We start from the raw sequence: 25,608 nt of genomic DNA on the forward strand, positions 1-25,608 counted from the left end.
CTCTCTCAGATCATAAATATTCACAAGTTCACTTATATCAGCAGTGTTGCAAGCTTTTGAAATCGTTTGAATCGTTTGAACAATGCCATGCAGAATAAAACTTGATAGAGTAAGGTGGGGCAAAAGTTCGACCCTGGCTGAAAATTCAATTGTTTTGAAAAAATCGAAGCAAATAAAAATAAATGAATACCGTGTGGCTAAAATTTTGCTGAACTAAGTTACACCGAATGTCTTTTCTGTTTTGAGTTTCAACACCTTTTGTATGTGCGCGTCTTATTCGAACTCTTCCCCACCACTGGAGCAAAAGTTTGAATCTAGTGTTTGTGGAATTTTGCTAACCGTAGCACACTATTTTGACATTTTTCTAATAGAAATAATTGAAACCAATTCATATTTGATGTTGGAACTTGAATACACTTTAAAGTTCGATCTGTATTTTACCCAAATCAGGGTTAAATTAAAACACCAAAAATTAGTAGTTTTCCGCCAAATGCAGATAAAACAACAATTTTTGCCTTTCTCGTACACCAAGGTGTACCGAAAGGCTATATGTTCACTCCAAAAACGAAAATTTGATAGAGCCTCCGGAGGGGTCAAGTGTTATATACCAATCGACTCAGCTCGACGAGTTGAGATGATGTCTGTGTGTGTGTATGTGTGTGTGTGTATGTATGTGTGTGCGTATGTGTGTGTGTGTGTGTACAAAAAAGGTCACCTAACTTTTAGGTAGTAAACATCAACCGATTTTAACGACCGACGGTTCATTCGACGCGGAATCTGGTCCCATTGTTTCCTATTGAAAATGGTTCGGATCGGTCCAGCCGTTCCGGAGTTATGGCCATTTAGGTGTTCCGGATCGGTACCCCAGGAAGGGGCCAGATATGAAAATGCAACAAACCTATGCATGCGACCCATCAAACCACGGCATTTTCGATTATCTGATAAACGGGAAGTAGGAAAATAGTCTCAGACTATATCTGAACCGGTAGTGTTCCGGAACCGGTTCCGGGTGACCTGCCGGAAGTGGCCAAATACAAAAGTGAACATAACCCATGCATGCGACATATCAAACCGCGGCTTTTTCGATAACCAGTTGAATGGTAAGCAGGAAAGTAGTGTCAGACCATATTTGATCCGATAGTGTTCCGGAACCGGTTCCGGGTGTCCTGCCGGAAGTGACCAATTAAAAAAATGAACCAAACCCATGCATGCGACGCATCAAAGAGCGGCTTTTTCGATAACTAGATGAAAGGTAAGCAGGAAAATAGTTTCATCCCTTATCTGAACCGGTTGTGTTCCGAAACCGGTTCCAGGTGTCCCGCCGGAAGTGGCCAATTAAAAAAGTTAACCATGTATGCGACGCATCAAAGAGCGGCTTTTTCGATAACCAGATGAACGGTTAGCAGGAAAATAGTTTCATCCCTTATCTGAACCGGTTGTGTTCCGAAACCGGTTCCAAGTGTTCCGCCGGAAGTGGCCAATTAAAAAAGTGAACCAAACCCATGCATGCGACACATCAAAGAGCGGCTTTTTCGATAACCAGATGAATGGTAAGCAGGAAAATAGTTTCATACCGTATTTGAACAGGTTGTGTTCCGGAACCGGTTCCAGGTATCCCGTCGGAAGTGATCAATTAAAAAACTGAACCAAACCTATGCATGTGACACACCAAATTGCGGCTTCATCGATGATCAGATGAACGGTAAGCAGGAAAATAATTTCAGACCATATCTGAACCGCTTATACGTATATTAAACTGATTAAGTTGAAAGAGGGAATCCAACTGAATGCGTCTGACGATGACTGAAGAATAGTAGGTCGAAACGCGTAACGCTTAACAAGCTGTTTACGATATTCGTCACCGATAATTACCAATCAATCCACAAATAACATATCTGAACCGGTTGTGTTCCGGAACCGGTTCCAGGTGTCCCGCCGGAAGTGGCCAGTTATAAAAGTGAACCAAACCCATACATAGGAAACATCAAATCATCAAAAATGTTGGATAACCAGATAAACGGGCAGCAAGAAAATAGTCTCTGACCACACCTAAGATTACCAGCAGTGTTGCAGAATCAGGATTGGATGCATCGCTGAAATTACGAAGGTGAACAAAATCAATGCAAGCGATAAATATGCGTAAAAGAACAAAATCTTAATAAAAATTAAAGCGATCTTGTCAAATCACACCATTTTAGATTCCTGAGACATAATTATACAGTAGGATGGATCGACGTTGTATGGGGAAATTTTAATTTTATAGCATCAATCCCCTTTTGCGGAAATTACTACGCACAATTTTGATGCAACTGGTTGAACCCTCGTGCTCTGTAACACGGTTGAAATTTGAATGGGTTTTATTATGAGAAATTTCTCTAGCTTGCACTTTTTTTGTCAAATGTTACATAAATCTTATAATCAATGATAATAAAATAAAGGCTAAAGTGTGCAGAAAAAAAATGCCGAAATATCTTGATAATGATCGGCATCCAGTGCTAGTGAAGGTGATCAAGCAGTCAACTGAGAGGTTTGATAGTTTTCAGCTCTGCTTATACGATTAACATTATGCATAACTTCGGAACATGAGCCATCAATAAGTTTCCAAATTCGATTTTGGCTTTAAATTAATTGTTGCTTTTCTGTATAAGGCTGACACAAATGTCGATTTTCTCTTGTCAAGAGGGGTCCCCCTTGGAAATTTTTTTGGAATTCATCATTTTGAGGAAGGGCACAAATAAATAGGGGAGATCGGGGCATAATGGACACCCGGAGCGAAATGGACACCCCTATTTTTGCCGAACCGTTGACTTTTATGATAAACTTTTAATGCATAAGTATAAAGGTACAAGTCATCGTTCTATTTTTCAAAAGTACCTTTCATATGCTTCCAAAATAACCTAAATATCATTGAAATTGAAATATGTTTTTCATATGGTGAAATTCTTATAATTTCAACGCAGCAGCAAATAAGGTATTACGAGTGTTTGAGTGTGTCCAACATAAAAACAAGTGAAATGCTACCTTGTAGTCGATTTGGGGCAAAATTAACACTGGCAATTACAAATGGATGTACGCGCATTGTATACTGTTAGGCATTTAAGAGTGTTTGGAAACAATCAATTGGATTATTTGAGCCTAAAGTTTATTTAATTAACTTTGATGTTATGTAAACTCGTCTAAGATGGAGTGTCTATTTCGCCCCGTACCTTCTCTGCTAGCCCTAAAAAACACACGATTTACACTTCATTATTTCTGCACAATAAAGACATTATACCTGCTGATGATGATTGAAATACGTGGGAAACAAACTAAAGTTGTAAGCCAACTGATAATTATGTTAGGCTTTTCTCTGTTATACAGGCCTAACGTACTCATTTGCTTAGTGTCCATTATGCCCCTTATCTCCCTTAACCAATAAATAACCAATACATTTTTAAATTTTAAAGTGAAATTAGAGTCCTCCAGAAAATGTATTACCAAATCCGATGAGTTAATCGGATTTGCTCATTGTTTGGGTATTTTTTCATCAAATACATTAATTATTTATCAACTCTACTCTCCCATTGATAAGTCAACGAGCACTGTGACAAAAGAAGAAAATGAGATTTGTTCCGTTCTAGAGTATTCTCAGAATTCAGGAACACTTCGGCTTATGGCTCATGAGTACATATTCGACGAGAAAGGCACTATCACCACTAGGTGGATTAATCTGGGTTTTTTCAACTTTGATTGATCTCACTAATTCCATCATTTTTAGAGATAATACATAAGTGAATCGATTTTGTCAGCCCCTTTTCGGAACACATTTTTTGGTGTCTTCGAAAACCTAAACAACTTTTTAAACTTTTTATCCCTCTAGGTTCTGCCCTTAAGCTGTAGTTTCATGATAAACATAAATGGATTGGATAAAGTTTGACCGTAAGATAACGATAGCAAAAAGTTTGTCGCAAAATGGGGCTGACGAAATCGGGTCCTTACTGTATGTACATTTTACACAATTTAGGGTTTTTACCTGAATTTGCCAAATGACTCGAACTTTTGGCCCACTATGTGTAAAATATGATTTCCAAACCTTTTTTTGCAAAAAGTTATACATGCTAAGGCATCTTCAAAATATACCTAGTTACGCCCCAAAATAAAAGAACGGGTTTGATTTCATTACAATTCCAATCCATGCGTTGAAAGGACCATCGCAAATTCAATATTTTGTCATAACTTTTCGAAACATTGATCAGTTTTCATAATTTTTGGAGTGAAAGAATATTTTTTCTAAAAAGATTTCAAACAACATTGACACCCGAAAGAAATAATTTGAATTGCGCTCAAAAACTTCCAAAGAAACTCTTGCCCTACTCGAACTTTTGCCCCACTCTACTCTACCAATGAGAATGTGTTGGTCGATTACCCAGCCGTGGCATTCGCATTGAACGACTCAACTCTAAAATATTCGCAATTTATGACTCTTTGACTATAAAAAAATCAATATTTCGAAAATATAATAAAACGCTTGAAACGAAACGAAACGAAAAAACCTACTCCGTTTATTCAACATTGAAAGATGAGTATAAGATATTTTTAACAAAACTTAGGGCCGATTTCTTCACCCGGGCTTAAATTTTAAACCAGGCTTAGCAACATTTTAAGCCGGGCTTAACTTTTTTTCGATTTCTTCACCTCGGCTTAACCACTAAACCCGGTTTAATAAAGCTACGGCTTACGTTAAGTGTGGCTTGTTTTAAGCGGTGCTCTGAGGTGGCTTAGCAGCGCTAAGCCAGGCTTAAGCCGCAAATTGCAGAGTTTGGGTTTCTTCACCTGCTTCATGGATAAATTTTTGAAACAGCAGAAAATATTTTTAATGAAACATGTTTGGAAACGGATGGAGGCGATGATGAAAAAAATGATAATCTACAGCCGGCGCGTCGTCAATATAAAATATTCAACATCGGTTTCTGGGACAATCAAGTTTATACATACATTAGATTGAAAGCCTTCAAAAAGGCTCCGTGTTGATAGTTTTGGAAATTTTTCATCCTGATTTGAAAGTCGAAAGTACATTTGCATTGAAGTTTCTATTTATTATAATCCGGTCCTTCCATAATTTCAGATCTTAATAAACATATTTTTATCTCTTTTGATTCAAGAGATATTATTTTTTAACAAACAAAATTAGGATGACACTCAAAAAAAAAATCTTCTAATAAGTTTTTATAGACTGATTTCATACAAAAACTTATTTCTAACCACGTTTAGCCCATCGAATATTCAACATTTTGACTCATAATCTATATAAATAAAAATGGAATGGTGTTTGTATGTCACGAATAGGCTCAAGAACGGGCCAACAGATCTACACCATTCTTTCAGTATTTCATTCGTGTAGGGCTCCGACGTGTTCGTACGAAAAAATGATTGAACGCACCGAAAACAAGAGAGTTTAAAACTCCATTTTAAGGGGCATTTTTCTACAGAGCTGCATGTCAAAAACACAGTAGGCAGGTAGAACGACGTTTGCCGGGACAGCTAGTTCTAAATATAAAAAGTATTATTCGTGGTGTACTTCTAAACATGACTTATTTTGAATACCAAATAAAATGACGTTGGATATTATCGGCAGGTTTGTTATTTTCGTCGTGGGGGTTTTTGTCGGCCAAAATGCCTGAAATATGCCCATATCATTCAGCTTACTCTGGAAGGATTTGAGGCCAACTTGGAGTTCAATAGGTTTCAAAAAACCTCACATGATGAAGAGAACAAACTGCCGAAAATACGTAAGTTCCGTGGATCCCCTATCTAAAAATGACGCAAGTGAATTTTAAATATCTTTTTGCAACTCAGCACTATGAAATTTGATTTACACTGGCCGTATCACAACGGACTAGTTTTTCGTACTTTACCAAGCAATTGCAATATGATTCAAATTTTTCGTGATTTCGGTTGTATTATGAATCATAATGCCAAATTGTCGCGGTTATAGTACAGCTTGTGTTTCATTGCAAAAATGTTTTGCAACTCGTTTTACAGGGCTCATGTTAATAAATAAATGTTAATTGCCCTTTTCGAAGATATTCGATGACATTGAATCTAGATAGGTCGAAATTACATTTTTGCAATTTCTCATCGTAATAGGCTGTTTTACCTCATGCCAATCTGCAAGGAAAAGGCCTACTTTCCCACACTAAATTAGCAGTGCTGTAATGGTTCCTTACAGCACTGATTTGCGTTGCGTAATGAACCATTGCAGCACTGTTTTCAGTTTTGATCAACTTCTTTATGCTTTCTGGATGCAGTTTTGAAAAATTGTGACAACTGCACAGTATAACCTGCTGTGATCAGATTTTCTTAAACATGGCTATGAGCATCAGTATGCAGTTTGATGAAAAATGTTGTTCAAGCGGTAATTTATGAACTTGCAAAAAACGTTGTACGCAACTCGTTGCAGAACTCGATTTTTACAGCACTCGTCGTAAGACTCGTGCTGTAAAAATCGTCATTCTGCACCTTGTTGCGTAAACTACTATTTCAGCACTGCAAAAAACGTTCCATTTTATATTTTAGTACGAGACAGCGTGCATCGTATTAACGCATTTTTATATTAAAATCATTCCTTTCCTTTAGAGCGTTACGTAATTCGTGAACGGCACCTAAACATTTTCAAAATAAAGTATTAAAAAACACCAACGAATGAAATAAAAGTCGAATAAACTGTTTCTATTAGATGATTTCAGTTTCTAGTTGAACTTGAACATTGCTGTAGTTTTCATTGAATGTACACAGTTCAAAATTTTAAACATATTTGAAAAATGGTCTGGACTGTGGAGCATCTCACGACCAACACATTTTCAAAAACTAACTACCGAAATGCAACTCTGGAACAGAGCGATAATGAAGATTATATATTCGAAGGCGATTCTGGATATACATACATACAAACATTAAACCAACGCCTTTTCTGCAATGTGGCACTCCAACTTTGTACAATGAAAGACAAATTCGAACACCATCAAATGTTGTGTAACGATCATATGGAGTAGGTACCAAATCGAAGATCTTCGATATTAGCGTTGGGTAAAATAACAATCTAGGTAATTCATCATTGTCAATTTCCTCCTGCATCCGAAAAATTTACCCCGCGATTCCGATTTTCCTGCTAATATTTCAGCGGATGCTGAGTTATTGTTACTCCATACTGCATATAACGGGCATTTCAAAATATCGGCGGCTTAAAATGACGTTTCCATTGGAAAGTCACTGGAATGACAGGGGAAATTTCGTTAAGCTTGGCTTAGCGTAAGCCATCGCCTTCATTTGCTAAGCCGGTGTGAAGAAATACAAATATTTAAGCCTGGGTTAATAATTTGGCTTAACTTTAAGTGTGGTTTAAGATAAACCAGGCTTACGTCGTTAAGCCGGGTAGGTGAAGAAATCGGCCCTTAAGGATTTTTAAATTGGTTGGTCAAAAATAAGCCATTTAAATAAGGATGTCTTTGGAGAAAATGTTGCATATAAAATTAAAGTGCAACGGAATACTTTCTTATGCGAGAAATCAATCTATCAAACATAATCGACTGCCTATTTTTTCGGATATCACACTATTTTTTTTTAATAATAATTAGGCCGATGCAAATATTATTTTTCTTTTATGTCCGAGACCTCTCATCAGGTACGAGGGGGGGGGGGACAAAAATAAATAAGGAACAAACGAAAAAAAACTATTGAAAAATTGGAATTTTTACCAACTATTGAAAAAATATTTTTCAACTATTGAAAAATAGTTGCTTGTCAAAAAATTGTCTATTGAAAATGGAGTCATGAGACCCCATGTTTTTTTTTCGCCCCTTCAATATTTTGAGATTTTTGAAGGGGGGGGGGTGACATAAAACAAATTAAATATTTGCATCGGCCTTATGAGCTTCAGAACGCTTTGAATCACCCTAATCACAAAAACGAAAAAATGCAAAAAATTATATATATGAAGAAATTTCCCCGAAGACAGAATATAGGGGAACTTATGTATTTAAGACAGTTTTGTTCTCTTCGCCATGCCGACAAAAACCTTAAGCGGACCATTGTGCAGTGGGGGCTGAAATTGCCTCTAATATGGAACAATAATAATCATAATGTGAGTCTTGCAACAATATTGTTCTTCTTCTTCTTCTTTTTGTTGTTAAAGGTCAACTGCGATAGAGCCTGCGTCTCAGCTTAGTGTTCGATGAGCACTTTCATTGTCATTACTGAAGCAGAGAAGCTACCACTCTGCGAATGAACATTTTGCCTGTGTATATCACAGGCACGAAGGTGCCCAAGGAAGCCAAGACAATTTCATTTACGAAAGGTTCCTGGGCCGACTGGGAATCGATCCCGTCACCTTCCGCATGATAATGCTGAATACTCACGTTTTTACTGCTGTGACTATAGGGGCCCTGCAATAATATTATTATAAGTAAATCACAGAATATCAACTGTGAGAGTGTACTCTCATAAATCAATTTATTTATCAATCGTAATACTGCCAATGGTTTCACTCATCAACAACCCGTTTCATAGTCCAACGCATGTGCATCCACACTCCTTAATGAAAAATCGCCTTATTGTTCCAGTAGCACTCGAACAGCCCATGCGCCTTCTCGCATGCATTGGCACCCTCGAACATGCTGCACTTTTCAGCAAACATTTCCGCCTTGGCCTGGGTGTTTCCTTTGCTTAGCTTCTCCACCAGCGCAGTTTTGTTGATCGTTCCGGCATCATCGATAAAGCCAACCTTACCGAACACACACTTCATGAAGCATTTGCTTTTGTCATCAGTCAGCGTAAGATCTCCCGCACGGAATCGGTCCCCAACGTTGTCCGGCAGTCCTTCACCGATTTCCGTGACACAAGCCGTCGTCAGCTTCTTGGCCACCTCATGTTGCTCCGGGGTGAAGAAGGCCTACGGATGTTAGAATCTTGGTAAACTGAAATAACTGTTCTAATATTTGTTAACTCCGATTTACCTGAGCTCCAACGGCCAGTAACGAAATAACCAGCAAGCACTTCATTTTTCGCGAAGGAAAGGCAAAAACAACGAACGCGTATCCGATCGGAAGGACTCTTATCGTCTGATGATCCTGACTCGAAGAGAATCTTCTTTTATACCGAAAAACAACCGATCTGGTCAGTTCTGGATGCCAAAGAAGTCCGTCCAATTTACCTTCAACCGAAAGAAAAACACCAAATCAGACGACGGAGGACAGACGCATTAATAACTCCCAGCACCAGGGGTTTCCAACTTCAGTTAAAAATTTTATTTGGTGTGTTTGCTGTTTTTGGCATAATACTTATAATATTTTTACGTTTTCATCACAGAAATATAGCGTGTGAAAGCTATATATAACTTCATTGATCCAGCTGACCTTTAATTGGACAATTTGAGCTTAAGCTCCCTAATTCTTAAAACAATAAATTGTGATAAGTGTAGAATTATCTGAGTGGGATTGATCACCGCGGTAATTTCTATGCTTAGTTAGATTGGCTATTTTCGGTGAAATGATTAACAAACAACATTATTTGCGTGACGCGTTTCGGTCTACTTTTCTTTGACCATCTTAAGACGCATTTAGCTGATTTAGTTTAGTAGTCGTCTGACGAAACAGTGAACTTAATCAGCTAAATGCGTCTTAAGATGGCCAATTCTTACTAAGCATATAAGTGTAGAATCAGCTTATGTTAAAATATACGTTTATAAAAAAAATAAAGTGTGGTATTTCAAAAATATTGTGAGACGTTAGTTCAAAACTAGTTTAATGAGATAATTGGAAAGACCTCACATCCTTAAAATTGGGAATATCTGCAGCGACTTACTTTCAGTTCCCCCCTAAGGAAGTCACAATCATGCAGAGGGCTTGCTCTTCTTCGTAGGTACAGCATCCCGCTGAAAAGTGATCAGACCATGCAAAAAGACCGAACTGAGACCAATAAATCGAGATTTCTTCTTGTTGTCTTTGCACCTCCGTGCTCGTGCCACTGAACTTGATTTCACTGCGAATTCACTCTCGTGTGCCCAGCAGTCAATGCAGTGGAACCACTTATGTTGTTTCGCGGTCAAGGTTAGGATGGTCTCGCGGGGGTCAAGCGAGATATTTTTTCTTTTCTGTAGTTTTCTTCTGACTGCAGAAAAAAAAACAGGAATTTATGCTCGTCTGATAAACTATTCTTCATCTGCTTCTTTTCGAAGTGATGTTCCTTCTGGAACAAATTTTGCTTGCGTAGTGTTTGATAATTAATTGCGATATTTTTTTTTAATTTTAAAACAGATTTTAGGTTTAATTTGAACTACTGAACTGTTTTAAAAAATTTCACGGAATTAAATTTATTAAACCATTTTTCAAACCATCACACTTCAAACTTTTTCTGCGTCCAAAAGCACTTGTAATAGTTGAAGGCCCTCTCATGCGGCTGCTCACCCAGTTCTCCACCAGCGCAGCGGTCCACCAGCTCCTGCACCAAGGTGTTATTGTGGCCCTCCGTCATAAAATCAACCAGAGTCTTCTTGATGGGTAAACCATTCTCATCCACAAACCCCATGCTACTTGATTCACAATGCACAAATTTCTGCGGAAATTAAGATCCTTCAAAGGATGTAGTTTCAGCCAAATTGCGAGAAGCCTTACCTTGAATAATTCTGTGGCCATTGTTACATCACCACAATGAGCCCGAGCTGGAATGTCACTATCCTCTGGAAGTTGTAGTTGCTTTCGACATTTTTCCGATTTCAACTGAAGTTGATTCCATTGGTTGTCGGTGTACCCAGCCTGAAAGTAAAAAAAAAATATTTGACAATGCTTCAGTAATGAAATATTGGATTGCAAACCCAACAAGCCGCCAGACAAGCCACGTTGAAGAATAGTACGAACAGATTCATTCTTGATTGGATTGTGCAACTGATCTCGAGAAACTACTGGCACATCGTTATAAGTCAACGAATAACTGTTTAGACAACACGTGTTATGAAATGCTGTCAATCATTTGAAGCAAGGCTTTGAATACCAACCACACTATAATAAAAAGCAATCTGTGATATTTACGGATTGAGACATACGCCACTAATAACGTACATTATTCAGGAAGTTCAAAATCAAATTTATTTGTCAATCACATCACCATTTCAAATATCAAACGATTTTCGCAGGAAGAAACAGTCGTAAAATGCGGTTGCCTTTTCAGCGACCGTTTCTTTCTGCACCTTAGCGCACTTTTCTATCACATCCTTTGCCATCGTTTCTTCATAGTTATCCGCCAGAAATTCCACAATTCTGTCCTCCAAAATCAGTCCCTCTTCGTTCATGAAGTTGAGCTTCTGCATCGCACAGGTGATGAATTTCTAGATAAAATAAAAGTGTGTTAGCACTGATGGTTGATATTAGATAATCAGCAGCAGAACCTTTGCCACATCATCCTTTTCCTTCAATTCTCCATATCGGAACTTCTTTCCGATATCCGAATCCTTCGCCAGTTCCAAATCTTCAATGCACTTCACGGATGATTCTTCCAACTTTTCATTTTGCTTAACACTGTATTCAGCCTGTAAAGATGTAACAGTAGAATTTATCACTGACCACCAATCTTAGCATAATATTTACCTTGCAAAGTGCAATGACGATCAAAAACGCTGTAGCTCCGAGTATCTTCATGATTGTTGTGCGTTCGAACTATATTACGGCAGCTTCTGAAAAGTAACTGATTGAAGAACTTTGTAAGCCAGAGGCTTTTATATTTCCTGTTAATGTGTAGAACGGCATTCAGATGGAACTGGTTCCATTTCTTTGGAACCTTCTAGTTTGATTTGTCACCCTTCCGCGGAAGAAATGGTTTAATCCCTACTAATGGGTAGTAGGTTTCTATCTTCCCGAGTAGGAAAGAACAACTGCCACAAAACTGCTGCATACCATAGTCTGATATCATACCAAATCAAACTAAACATTGGGTAATTTACGTGGTCATGAAATAACTTATTATGTTACTCTACCAACAGAAATTAGGCTCAGTGTACCAGTTATGGCTATAGTACCTCAAATTCGCCATAGTTGATTTTCAACCTTTAAAGATACAAATCAACAAGAAAAATTTCGTGAACAATAGATCACGATCACAATAAGATGATTGCAATCATTCAAACTTCACAATTTGCTCAAATTATGGTAGAAATAAATCATTTTCCTTAACTTTTCGGCCTCCTTGCACCCTATTTCGCCATAGTGTACCAGTTATGGCAAATCCCATAAGGAATGCATGTAAATAGTGCGAAGTGGAACCCAAATTAACAAATGTATCCATAACTGGTACAGGGTTCCTATCATTGGCACACGCCGTAATAAATACTAAAAGTAGTTTGGGCTCCGGTTTTATATTTTTCCTGTAAAGTATGAAAACTAATCTATCATTTGATTTATTGTTTACATTCGTCAGTCTTCTTATTATTTTTGTAGAAATAGTTTTTCTTAGGTGGTGCGATAACTGGTACAGGCACCCTACGTCAATTGTCTATTTGAGGTATTATTTCATTATTGCAGAATAATTTGTTGTAAGAAAAAAATAACATGACATGTTATCTCTACGTTCTTATTATGTGCATGACACGCCACAGAAATTCACACGTTCTACACATTTAGTCTCTTTTTGGATATTTTACTATTTCAATGCCTGTTAGAAGCAGATATTATGTTGCTTAAATTTTGTCTGATATTTTACAGCAATTTTCTCCTACTCGGGTTGCAGTCTAAAGGTTGTCTTCAAATTCCGCTGACAAAGAAGAAGGATAAAATATAACAACTCCTATGCACCACTGGAAAATGCTGAGTCATGGCCATTTGGGGGAGTTTGGTTACTTGTTTGTGATGCCGAAGCAAAGGTGTGATCTTGGAGACAAAGAATGACAAACATTTTGGATACTTGCATCCTCTGCATAGTGTTCATTTCATTCTAAACTGCACATCTACATATCGAATCGATTAACGAAGAATTTTTAATGTATATTAGACAAAAACCATGATTTTTAAGCCAGTAAAAATGTCTTAATGCATAGACAAAATTTTCTATATAAGGTAGACATCAATCTAAAATTATGCTGAAACCTCATATGGAGATGAATCAATGGTACCAGATTCTCCGTCGAATGCACCATCGGTCTTTAAAATCGGTCACGACACATAAATAGCGGTTGAGTCACACCGCATTGACGTTACTGAAAAACATAATCGTGTTTAATTTTTCAGGTATACACTATGCGCCCGCCGTAAGGAAGTGAGACGCTTAACGCTATATCTTTGTTTGCGTCTTGGTTAAAAATTTTAATAAAGTATTCTTGTTCTTGTAAGCTCTTGTCCACATCTATGTTTCATAATTTTTCTTATTTCTTATTAGCACTAGAAAAAGTTCATACCTTAATATCAATATTCATGAATTTATGACGGGTGATAAAGGTAATAAAAATATTGAAAGTTTTTTATTTATAAATGTTTAAAATAGTTTCTATTCTGCTTTTTTTATATTTAAGGGACTGCGTAAATATTGTCCAACCGAAACATTGCGATCACCAAGGCAATTTTTGGTTATAAACCCTTTGGAGCCGGAGAGGTCATATCGTTTGTCATACGTCCGAGGCCAGCGAGGTTGCCCGAATTCTTTGAAAAACCTCGTATATTTCACCTCAAAAACATTAATGTATAGGACAAAGTTCACAGTTTCGTGCGTTTAAGCTTAAAATAGTAAATAACATAAAATTCAGCGAGCTATGTTTCATTATTTACTTAAAAATCTTATAATTTGAATAGAAATTATAATTTCATTTTCATTTTCATTTTGCAGCATTTGGTGGGGCAATAAGAGCGCAAGTCAGTCTAAACCCGATGATAATGAGGGGTAATGGCTGAATAGTCTTTGCTGACCACACAAACGCCATGGGATAGGAAAAGGGTATTTTGGTGAGGGATTAAGGTGTTGGTACATACTTGAATGATATTTATCAATGCTATTCAGATGCAAAATAATTTTAAGGCTCAATAGTGAATCGCATACCTTCCAAAACAAAGCAAAATCTACAAAATGTCAAGCAAGTTATATAAAGAAAAAGCGCCCGATTGTTTTGTCAATTATCACAAACGGAAACTTTCACCCTCTGTTATAGTATCCCTTCTAGGTAAGAACCAGTCATTGCCATACATATGAAATGCTAGATATGACCCCATAGATAGCATTTGCATGTAAAAGCTTTGCTGATGTGACTTTCCTATTAGACAATTCTCTCATCTCATGTTTGTCTTCAAAACCTTGTCAAGCTTAGAAAATTGAAGTTAATAAACAATACATTACAATTCCCCAGTTGACAACTGCCCTCCGTGCGCGACACACGTCTTTTTCGCATAACACAGTACTCCCGGTTATCAATTATTTGCCTATCCTGTTGCGAAAGACATTTGCACTCGTCGCAAAATGTCTTCGTATAGGAAGAACACCTTGGTCGTGGATTTCAGTGGCCTTCCAAAGCGTCCGTATTTGGATCAGGTTGAGAAATTCCTGAAACAGTACATCAAGCTCGACATGGCCGACGTGAAGAGCATTCAATTACACAATCTACAAAATTGTGTATACATCGAAATGAACAATGCCGGCGTAGCACCACGGCTGCACAAGCAACATCATCTACAGCACGCTTTCACACACGAAGGTGTGTCGTACTATGTCCCGATCTACGTGGATGGTCCCACTACAACAGTGCGAATCCTCGATCTTCCGCCACACGTATCGAACACAGCGATTACCAAACACATGGAACAGTACGGCAAGGTGATCTCAATCCAAAACGAAGTTTGGAAGAACTTCTTTCCAGGAGTACCGAACGGAGTGAAAATAGTACGAATGCGGATGGAGAAACAATTACCAAAAACAATTGTCATCGAAAACCACAGCACGCTCATTAACTTCCCGCCCGACCGATCGGCCCCGTCGTCGGTTACCTATAACAAGAAGCCAAGCCAAGCACCATCACACGTTGCTAATGAGCAAAACAACAACAACAATGAAAACATCCCATCTGCCCCACACAATGCAGCTGATCCACAATCGAAGCGGACTAACGACTCGAATACAAGCGAATCGGAATCGGATGGCGAACGCGAAACAAACAACGACAATGATCAACTCGAACTCGAACATGGGAAGCGGCGGTTGTCAACCGAAACAGAAGAAGGAAGCACAGAAAATGAATCGAAGCGGACTTGCAGTGAGGGTGGCCCTGATTCGGAATGGAGAGTTTACAATACCAGATCAAGGAAAAATAAATAGATACATTGTTTGATAATTTATACGACTATTTGATAGGTTATATATCGTGATTTAATAAACATACCCAGGTAACCACTAAGCATTTAAACAAGCCGTATTTCAGCATTATATCTTCATTCCACCTGCTTTCTGCTCTATCATAGCAGTTCAACTGCTAAACTGTACTAAATTAGCAACTGAACTGCTACTGAAAATGTGACAGCTGTTGCGTAGCATTTCAAATGCACGATCTTTTGGGGTCTTCTAGCATAAAAACAATGCCCAGCACATTCAAAATTGCTTGAATTACCTCTTTTGGAAGCGCAAAGTGAAGAAAAGAGAAATGGGTGAGAGATAGAAAAGACGGCGAGATAAGAAGTGTGGAATTATACACAAATTTTCGTTTTCATTTTCGATAGTCTGAGAGATAAGCATTAAATCAGCCGTATATTGGGCCAAAACCTGCATTTAAGCAGCACTTATGGCGCATATACGACTTATTTCCATTTTTTGACCTGCTGTAAAGGCGCATTTCAACTGCTTACTGGTTACCTGGGTACCGACACGAATGCACCGCTTGGTGTAAAGTGTCGTAAAAAAAAAAAAAAAAAAAAAAAAAATACAATTCCCATATAATGAGATCATTCGCACTACAACAACATAGTACAAATGCGAAAAATCTCTCTTTTTCCCCTATCCGCAACCCGGGAACGTGCCCTGTTGGATTTCGGAGCCTCGGAGAATATTACAAACCTTCAATGGCATTCACACACACTAACCCACATTGCTCATTCACAGGTCTGACTAAGCCTATTACCCTCCCTCAGTTTGTAATATTCTCACCAACTTCCCGAGCAGGAGAATTTTTTTTTTGTTTTTATTTTTGTGTATTTTAACTTAGATGCTAATTCTACACTCCAGGAGAAAGTAGCTGAAGAATATCTAACTCAGGTATGAAGAACCGAATACTCACAACCTGAATGAGGTGTTAAGAAGCCCTGCATAAGAGGTTAAATACCTAAAATAATATCTGGTGTGTATTCTGTGCATAACACGTGAACAATAACATCAGGTATGGCAATACCTAAATAATAATCGACGATTTTTCCATACAAATAGTGATTTTTCCATAATTGAATAATACCTCAATCAGTCCTCAACACCAAACCAATAACTCGTTGAGGTATTTTACTAATACCTATAGAATACCAAATTAAGTTATTTCCAATACCTGGGTAACCGACCAATACCTTGTCTTGGTATGATACCTGACCTTGGTATGCTGCAGTTATGTTTCAGTTATTCGTTCCTGCTCGGGTTGTAATTATATTTTCCCGGCACATAAATGATTTCGACACATGTTTGATATACTATGCAGCAGCATGATTAGTATAACTATATCAGATGACTTGAAGATCTTATTTTTACAGAATCGTTTGCCATTGATTATACATTCAGCTATTCCAATCATTACTGCAAAGCACATCGGCCACGTGCCTGAAATCAAAGCTTCCTGGAAGATTTAATCCAAGCCCAGAGATTTTGAATAGAAATTATAATAAGCTCAATAAAAAATGTATTTAAACTTATCAAAATATGACAAGTGCTGTAAAAATCGAGTTTTGCAACAAGTTGCATACAACATTTTTTTTTCAACGAGAAAAAATAATCACATATGATGATTTCCATCAGTTTCATTACGCTTCCTGTTGGTTGAACGGGATCACCCACGTGTTCCACTAAGCTAAATGCAAAACTTGAATCCCCAGCTAACACAAAGTTTTATATGATGTAGAATAGGATGCTTAAGTGGAGGCATTATGGGTACCGGCAAAAGGTTTTTGCAACCATAACAAATGCTCCACAGAAAATCAAAAAGCGCTCCATAAAGAATAAACAAATGTTCCATGAAAATGTGCAATGTTACCCATAAATAATTGAAAACGTTCCATACTTTATAAAAAATGTACCGGTAAAACATAAAATTTTCTCATTAAAAGTGGAATTTTGTACCAATAAATAATTTTGAAATGCTTCATAATAAAATACAAATGCTCCATAGAAAAATGCAAATGCTCCATAAAAAATTAAAATTGTACCCATAGAAAACTGAATATTGCTCCATAGAAAAATTAAATTGAACCATAAAAAAAATGAAGTTGCACCATAGAAAATAAAAGAATTCTCCATAAGTATTATCGATTCTCGTTCCGGTCGGGAAGATTTTCTCGACTCCCTGGGCATAGTGTATCATTGTACTTGCCTCACAATATACAAATTCATGCAATGGCAGGCAAAGAAAGCCCTTCAATTAATAACTGTGGAAGTGCTCAAAGAACACTAAGTTGAAGCGAGGCAGGCCAAGTCCCAGCGCGGATGTAGAGTCATAAAGAAGAAGAAGAAGAAGAAGAAGAAGAAGAAGAAGAAGAAGAAGAAGAAGAAGAAGAAAGTGTACGTATATCGAATCCACTTTTGCATCCTATCTAACACCATATGCGATCGTATGTTGACTGAGTCAAGCAAGCTGTGCTATAATCGTCGCAGTTTTTCAAGCTTTTGACGTGGGAAAACAGGTTATTGTCCAAATGAGTTGCATTATGAATCATAATGCAACTAATTTTTATAGTGAGAAAAAGTAGGGCGTACTCGAGTAGAAGAAAAACAAAAGGAAATATGGCCGCGACCAGCATCGAACTTATGACCTTGTGAATTATGAGCAATGACATTACCACTGCACTACAACTCATATCTGAAAATAGGAGGTAACAAGAGCATCAAGTTCTACGTTTTCCAAGGTGTTTGCGGCTAATGGTAGTTGTGTTGGTTTGGTCGCGCTATATTATAGAAGTAGATGAATGTGTGGAAGAACTAATTTTGATCTTGAGCTGTAATTTTCAGATCTTTCGATTTCTGGATGTTGCAGATGGAAATCTGAAGAGCTAATTTTGATCTTAAGCAGTATTTTTCAAATATTCCAATGATAAATGTTCGGTTACAGAATATTAATACAGTTTCAACCCAAGATTTGTAAACTGAACCGATAGCATGGAAAATAAAAATGAATTAAGAATGGCACATTTTCCTAAACTAAAAGAGCACTTTTCTCTAAATGATTCCACATTTTATGCCTAAGTAATCAAAACTTCAAAAATGACATGTGTAGAAACATGTTTGGTTTATTTTGCGCCCAAAACAGAACAAATTTCCACCAATAGGGCGCAATCAGTGAAGTACTAGTACTAGAAACTAGATTATAGTAATGAGCTTAATTTATGTATAATGAGAAGGTAAATTCTCCATTGCTGCAATGAAATTATGCAAAAAGCGTGGCTATCATGATTCCTTGCCTAATTCAATGCTGTTTGAGCAAAACTTTGAGTAACTGTGTTATTGGTTTCACAATTTCTTGCAACTTAAGCATTTTGAACTCGGTGGTTGGCAGTGGTTGGTTCATTAGGATCTGGGGCATCCATAATGCGTTTTTTTTATGAAAACTGCAACTTGTTTGTAGGGGTCGTAACGCTAGGTATTAATTCCCTATCCCCTGAAATGTTACATAATTTGGGGAAGGCGCATAATGAAAATATACACGCAATGCAGGGAATTTTCGACATTGATACAGCGAATAGCACAAAGCTTTCTGAAAATAAAATTAAGTACTAATTTTGAAATCTTATCACGATGAGATATTGAGCAGATATTTGGCAACTTTATGAATATCTCACCAATAACGTATTGCCATCAAAATTTGATTGTTTTAAGATATGATTATTATATTCACGTCTACCCGGGAAGGGTCCCCTACCCATAAACTTTTTTATTGTGCCTATTTACGTAAACATTGTAAAATGAATAATATAACTTTCTTTTATTTTTTTATTGTAGACACTATGTTGCATAAAGTTTAGTTGTTTAAAACTTGCAAACAAGCTGTTCTTTTCCAGGTTGCGTTCGATATAATTAATCGAAAAATCTGTAATTATCTTGAATTTTTGACGAAAATTATCTTTGAATGAGTGTAATCAGTTTTGTATCTTTTAATTCCGCCCCAAGTTCTGCCCTATTTTGCTTATCTTTTGACAGATACGCGTATTTCGACTACCACTTGTAATCTTCCTCAGTGTCAGTTATCCACTGTGGATATTTGACACTGAGGAATATCAAAAGTGGTAGTCGAAATACGCGTATCTGTCAAAGGATAAGCAAAATAGGGCGGAATAGAAAGGTGTAAAACTGATTACACTCATTCGAAGAGGGTATTCTGCTTAGAGGGTTAGTCAAGTTGACTGGCCCTATACATCGACGAGTTGATGTGATCCCCATCAGCCTGCACAGAAAAAAGAAGAAGAAGAAGGTTCGAAAAGTCGGTACAATATAATGTGTCAACACGTTTGTTTTCGACTACTGTAACAAACATCATCACTAACTTTTTTTTTAACTGCCTTGAAAGGCCTGAACCAATTTTTCTAGCATCACCAATATACACTGAAACCTCCATTTAAGTCGATGCATAGCTGATCGAAAATAATTTTTATCGTGCCGGCAATGACTAAACTATACAGTTTTATATTTTTTGACAAATCTCCTTTGTCATGCAAAGTGTTAAAAAATATAAAAGTCTATAGTTTTGTCATTGCTTGCACGGTAAAAATTATTTTAGATCAGCCATGCATCGACTTAAATGGAGGTTTCAGTGTATGCTGTTTGTTAACGAAGACAACAACTTGTTTATATTTTGCTTATACATTTTTGTAGCTCACTTGAAAAAAGTCCATTTTTTAATGCAAATGTTATGAGAAAAATATAGTTGGAAAATTCTTTCTCAACTCCACATTTACTAAAGACTGTTCATTAAAGAAAGTGGACATCTGTTTACCAATAGTTTAGAGTTAAAACTAAACAAAAAATTGTGAATTTTTGCTCAGTGTGTAAAAACATTGTTCACTTTGGCAACACACTCAAAGAAAACGGAAAAAGTAAGAAATTTCGAGCGATAGGTCGTATTAGCTTTGCGACTTGCAGATTAATTCTGCACAAATGGTGTTCCAAAAAGTTGTCGTTTCGAGAATTGGCTTACTAATACACTTCCAGGACCGCAATTTTTTAACGCTAAGCAGGGGACAGTTGTGCTGGATGATGTAGGGTACATCAGAACTGAAAAATTTGGGAAAAAATTTTAATGTGGTAAGCCAATTGTTCATGTGGCTTAAAGAGTTCTTCGTATTTCACAACGGGAACAATTAACGGTGAAAATAACAGAAAGGAATGCATCAAAAAACGACTTCTACTTATCTACCGAAAACATACGGATCCTCTTTTGTTTTAGGTGGATCTGGCATCCGCTTATTACGCTTCTTCTAGACTAGAGATGCTCAATACGGAAAAAGTCGATTTTGTCGAAAAATGGCAAAATCCACAAAACTTCTCTGAGCAGCGTCCTGTGGAAAGATACTGGACAATAATTAAGCGGCATCTTAAGAAAGATGGAAGAGAAGCAAGCTCTGTTGATTGGTTCAAAAAAATTTGGCCTGCGGCACAACGAGAAGTTACGGAGAAAGTTGTGCAGAATCTAATGGGAGGTGTCAAGAGGAAAGTCCGAGCGTTCTTCCGAAAAGCGAAGTAAATGTTCAAACTCACGTGAATTTGGCCACATGTATATTGATTGTCATTTATAAAAAATAAACTTATTCTATGTGGCAAACATAATGATAGGATAAATCGGCAATTGTTGCACGGTTAAGAGAGCAGTCTCAGCTACATGATAGTGAATGTTGGATCTAAGGAAATAAGCTCAACTGATAGTTTATCTATGAGAAATACTGTCGTTCAATAATTGATGCACAACCGGGAGAAACTGCTAAATTGATTGTCTGTGGGATAATCACCGCACTGTATGCAATGTAATGTACGTAATCAAGACCACAAACACAGCATTGCAGTTGACGTTATTGATGCAAAATCTCCCATATATGCACAAGTTTGCAAGAATTAAATGGGGTGCCCGAATTACCCTTACGTCCAAAAAATCGAAAAAAATAGCTCAACGACACAAGAATCAAACCCACCTTTCAAGATTAGTGATCCAAAGCCTTATTCACAAGACTAACTGGGAGCTGTTCCTGCCTAATGGTTGACCATAATAAAACTCAAAAAAATAAGTTGTTCTTAATTATTAACCTACAACAGCTCCTGAGATTATAATAACCAACAACGATTTGGTGTTAAAATAATTATTTTTGTTATGGATTAGCTAATATCGGTACAAATTGTGGGTATTTGTGTTTACAGTTTTTACTGAGTTATAGGGATAAATTGTTCAAAATTGGGAACCCTGCCCAAATGACCCCACTCCCCACAAACATAGACCAAAACTGAATCAAACAATAGGCTTAAGAAAATGTATCGCTGATGGCTGCTAATATTTCACAAATTTTTACTAAACAAAACGATACTAATCCATGTTTTTCATTTTATTTCAGATGATCTTGAAGCCATGCATAAATTGGTAAGTAAAACATCGGAAGACCAATCCCGTTTTTTTTTTTGTTCGTTTCTGCACCGCTTTCTGTTGGATTACCCACCTCAGATCGCATACTTCTTGTGCTTGAAATAGCACTGGTAGAAGCCGTAAGCTCTATCGGCCAAAGTTTCTCCACTGGGCAGGGTACACTGTTCGATTACTTCCTTGACTTGCTCGGCATCGTAGCGGTCGCTGAAGAACTTAATTATCACTTCATTTTGGAAGTTCCCCTCCAAATCTTGCCATCCGAGAAGCTTCTGACCGCAAAGGATGAATTCCTAGAAGGAGTGTTATAGGTATTTGTTAGTTGTCGTCAACGAGTTATGAAATCATTTGAACATACCTTTGTTAGAGGGTCATCCGTTACATTCCGGTGATACTGGATACGTTCCAAGAGGTCGGAGTCATCGGGGATAGCCAGATTCCGATAACACTGATCGCCTATGTCCTTGAAGGCGTCCAGTTGGTACTTGCTGTACTCCGCCTGAAACGAGGTTATTGTTGTTGTTGTTGTGGTTATCAACGTTGATAAAATTTTCAGAAGCGCTTACCAAGCAACCATGCAGAATGAAAACGAGCACCAGAAGTAATCGTGCCATAGTAGCTCTTCTTCGATGCGGATGCACTGAGGGCAAACTACGTAATGACAACCGATGGCCAACTAAACCAGTTTTATACTCTTCTGAGCAGAGGTTGGAACTGGTAGGATGATTGGAATAAGCATTTCCTTGCCCTTGCGAATCATAATTCAAGTATTCTTGGTTCTTAACATTCGCATTTACATCTTCTCGGTTCATATAATCGGCCTTTTTCATGGCCTTCATATCACGGTATAGTATATTTTGTTTTAGTTTATCGATATGATAATCTCTAAAAATTTAACGTTCTGAAGTTACGGCTTACTGAACAAATTACCCTAGGTTCCTATAATTATTATGACAATGCAAGTTGAAAGAGTAGCCTACGTTTAGAACAAGGAGAAACACTTGATAAAAATAATGACATGTTATTGTCATAAACTATTCGAATAGCCTATGTTGAAAGGAAGGATAAATGAACGATTAAAATGAAAACAGGTACAATTTTCGACCAAGCGCCCGTATGCCAAACAACCAACATCCATATTGTTTTGGGAATTTCTTCAAAAAATAAGAATATCATCCCAACTTCACTTCAGGGCGTTCATCAATCTGATAAAGAAATTGTGTTAGGTTAAACAATCTATAGATATCAAAAACGATTTCGTGCTGATGGATTTGAAATTTGTTGACTACTATGCAAGATATTTGATTTGCAGTATATTCACCATTTATAAATAGTTAAAAATCCATCTCCAAATTCTACTTTTACTATCTCAAGTTTTCAAGTTTTGGTTTGGTCATTGATAGAAGTTTATGACTTTCGTTTTGTTTTATAAGTAAAACAGAACACCACTAAACATTAATTTAACCAGAATAGTTTATCAAAAAAGTTTTTTCTATTTAATTGCTCTTCATGAGATATTTAATTCAATAAACTATAATTCAAAACTGATATATTTTTTGTATGTTTTCATGGATGTCTGTCGATGCTATCTTTCTGAAATTCTCAAAGAATTTTGTATGCAATAAAGTGATTATAGTTTGCTTTACCCTCCCTTGACATTAGGGTCGTTTTTGACCCAACCCGTACACTACGTCAGCGAGCTACTGCCAATGTGATGCAAAAGGAAGGTTAAGATGAAGATAATGAGTAAGATGTAATCAATTGTAAAAGGGGGAGTAGGGCGTTTTTCGTAGAAAATGTTCATATATTATGAAAACGTGTTTATTGAGTGCAAGTGACGTGAAACTTTTATTATTTTATATTAAAACACTGAAATGTAGTAAAACAATTCTAACACCTTCAGATGTCAAATTCCTTGTTGGCGAAGCAACAGTTGTAGAAGTTCCACGTTTTCTCCTCAACGGTCTCCCCCTCTGGCTGTCCACAGGTTTTCATCAACTTTTTCAGCAACTGTTCATCGTAATTATCCTTGAAGTAATCCACGAGCACCTGCGTTTGGATGGTTCCTTCCGAATCCACCAGTCCCATTGATTCCATTACGCATTTGATGTATTTCTGCGAATAAAATGTACGTTAAATTCGTTTATCTCTTTTGGTAGGATTACCTTCACGACGAACCTTAGTTTTGATATCATTCTTAACATCCCGGTTGTACATGACACCCTGAACGAAAGTGGATGCGTCCGGTCCGATTTTCAATTGGCTAACGCACTCCCTAGCACCATTGAGAATTCCTTTAATTTCCTTTTTGCTATATTCAGCCTAAATTTCAAATTACATTAGTTTAGATTTCTTTCTCAAACGGCAGATATCTTACCGAGCACAGACTGGCAAATACAGCAACGCCAACAACCATCGAAATCAAAAATTTCATTTTCCTGGACTTGTCTGCAGCAAGGATCGAACAGAACTGATTCGCACTGCCAAAAGTGCATGACACCCCACAAGAACCACGAGGAGGCGAACTTAAGCTGATAACACACCTAGAGATGTTTTCTTCTCGGCACTGCATTATTCGCGAGAGATTGTTGCACTTTTTGAATACGAATTTAGCTGGCCTCAATTTTTTCATTGATAATTGTTAATCAAATTTGGAACGCGTGCACTAGTAGAGCATTCGAATGCATTTTTGAATTTTGTTTCGTGTTAGGGCGAGCCCAATTGAAAGAGCTGGTTATAACTCGAGTTTGCGACAAATTAATGCTATCAATTACTGATCATCTGGCCGAAGAAAATTTGGAATCAGTCTAAAAAAAACCCTTTATCAAAATATCATGACAGATTTTAAAATACCTACAGTACTTCAAGATTTTTTTTCAATGAGACCTTTTCTGAAAATTTCTTCAAGTACCATTGCAACGCCGGAGACGGCGGGTTCGATTCCCGTTCCGTTCGGGAAAATTTTTTCGACTCCCTGGGCATAGTTAATCATTGTACTTGCCTCATAATATACAAATTCATGAAATGGCAGGCAATTTCAATTAATAACTGTGGAAGTGCTCAAAGAACACTAAGTTGAAGCGTGGCAGGCCAAGTCCCAGTGTGGGCGTAGAGCCATAAAGAAGAAGAAGAAGAAAATTTTCTCGACCGGACCGGGAATCGAACCCGCCGTCTCCGGATTGGCGATCCATAGCCTTTACCACTAGGCTAACTGGAGACCCTATATTAGTAGTATTGGTGAATATAACGTCTATATCTTGAAATGCTGCAATAATTTTAGCTTATGATTGGACAAGTAATATGTTATCAGCTCTATAGCCCTGAATGATGATGGGGTCATGTTGTGACAAGTCTAAGTATTGGCCCATTTTACCCCATAATGCCCTATATAAATAAGTTATTTTGCAAACAGATCTCTATAAATTAGTTTTATAGATGTTTTTACAAAGTAATCGCATTCTCCAATTTATGGAAAATTCTCAAAACTATTTTTACAACCGTGACAACCAGAGATGCCAGATTATTTTTATCAAAAATCTGTATCAATACAGATTTTTCTGTATCGCCGTATTTGAGAGAATAGTAGACACCGAGAGTCTTAGATTTCATTAGAAACTAAAAATAAATGTAATACTTTTTGACTGTTTTAAGGTTTTTCTGGTATATATTTTCTAAAACATGTGTGAAAATGAACAAATTTTCATATTTTTTTTTAAATTTAAGCAGCAATTTATTAGGTTTTCATTAAATTTCTTATAATTAACTTCAAATGTTATGCTTTCTGGAGAAATCTGCGTCACATTTTGAAA

At 37.1% G+C, this 25,608-nt stretch overlaps 5 protein-coding genes across 6 annotated transcripts in view; 1 reads left to right on the forward strand and 4 right to left on the reverse strand.

The window, feature by feature from the left end:
• Positions 1 to 25,608, forward strand: part of LOC115255048 (tyrosine-protein phosphatase non-receptor type 13) — a 401,461-nt gene that overhangs the window by 271,854 nt on the left and 103,999 nt on the right. The window contains exon 3 of the mRNA XM_029852804.2: positions 21,774 to 21,799. The gene's annotated coding sequence lies outside the window, so the exon portion shown is untranslated. The remainder of the gene's footprint in view (positions 1 to 21,773; positions 21,800 to 25,608) is intronic.
• On the reverse strand, positions 8,458 to 9,144 carry LOC109407727 (general odorant-binding protein 56d-like). Its single transcript, XM_019680881.3, has 2 exons — positions 8,991 to 9,144; positions 8,458 to 8,926 (listed from the first exon to the last, which is right to left on the reverse strand). The coding sequence occupies exons 1-2, from the start codon at positions 9,033 to 9,035 to the stop codon at positions 8,570 to 8,572; spliced, it is 402 nt and encodes a 133-aa protein (XP_019536426.2). The 5' UTR covers positions 9,036 to 9,144; the 3' UTR covers positions 8,458 to 8,569.
• Positions 10,320 to 10,996, reverse strand: LOC115255428 (uncharacterized). Its single transcript, XM_029853559.2, has 3 exons — positions 10,847 to 10,996; positions 10,647 to 10,787; positions 10,320 to 10,587 (listed from the first exon to the last, which is right to left on the reverse strand). The coding sequence occupies exons 1-3, from the start codon at positions 10,895 to 10,897 to the stop codon at positions 10,369 to 10,371; spliced, it is 411 nt and encodes a 136-aa protein (XP_029709419.1). The 5' UTR covers positions 10,898 to 10,996; the 3' UTR covers positions 10,320 to 10,368.
• On the reverse strand, positions 11,092 to 11,741 carry LOC115255059 (uncharacterized). The gene is made up of 3 exons (XM_029852818.2): positions 11,616 to 11,741; positions 11,417 to 11,557; positions 11,092 to 11,356 (listed from the first exon to the last, which is right to left on the reverse strand). The coding sequence occupies exons 1-3, from the start codon at positions 11,664 to 11,666 to the stop codon at positions 11,141 to 11,143; spliced, it is 408 nt and encodes a 135-aa protein (XP_029708678.1). The 5' UTR covers positions 11,667 to 11,741; the 3' UTR covers positions 11,092 to 11,140.
• LOC109420512 (uncharacterized) lies at positions 21,752 to 24,333 on the reverse strand. Of its 2 annotated transcripts, XR_009997454.1 has the most exons (4): positions 24,177 to 24,333; positions 23,978 to 24,121; positions 22,366 to 23,914; positions 22,157 to 22,298 (listed from the first exon to the last, which is right to left on the reverse strand). XR_009997454.1 is itself a non-coding variant. In XM_019694879.3 (3 exons), exons 1-3 carry the CDS (start codon positions 22,411 to 22,413, stop codon positions 21,877 to 21,879), a joined length of 405 nt encoding a protein of 134 aa, XP_019550424.2. In that variant the 5' UTR covers positions 22,414 to 22,510; the 3' UTR covers positions 21,752 to 21,876. The 2 variants fall into 2 exon arrangements, 1 of the variants encoding a protein (XP_019550424.2); XM_019694879.3 differs by lacking the exons at positions 23,978 to 24,121; positions 24,177 to 24,333 and adding an exon at positions 21,752 to 22,092 and having other exon boundaries at positions 22,158 to 22,298; positions 22,366 to 22,510.

This window comes from Aedes albopictus, chromosome 2 (assembly GCF_035046485.1).
Source record: "Aedes albopictus strain Foshan chromosome 2, AalbF5, whole genome shotgun sequence".
NCBI classification, from domain to species: Eukaryota; Metazoa; Arthropoda; class Insecta; order Diptera; family Culicidae; genus Aedes; species Aedes albopictus.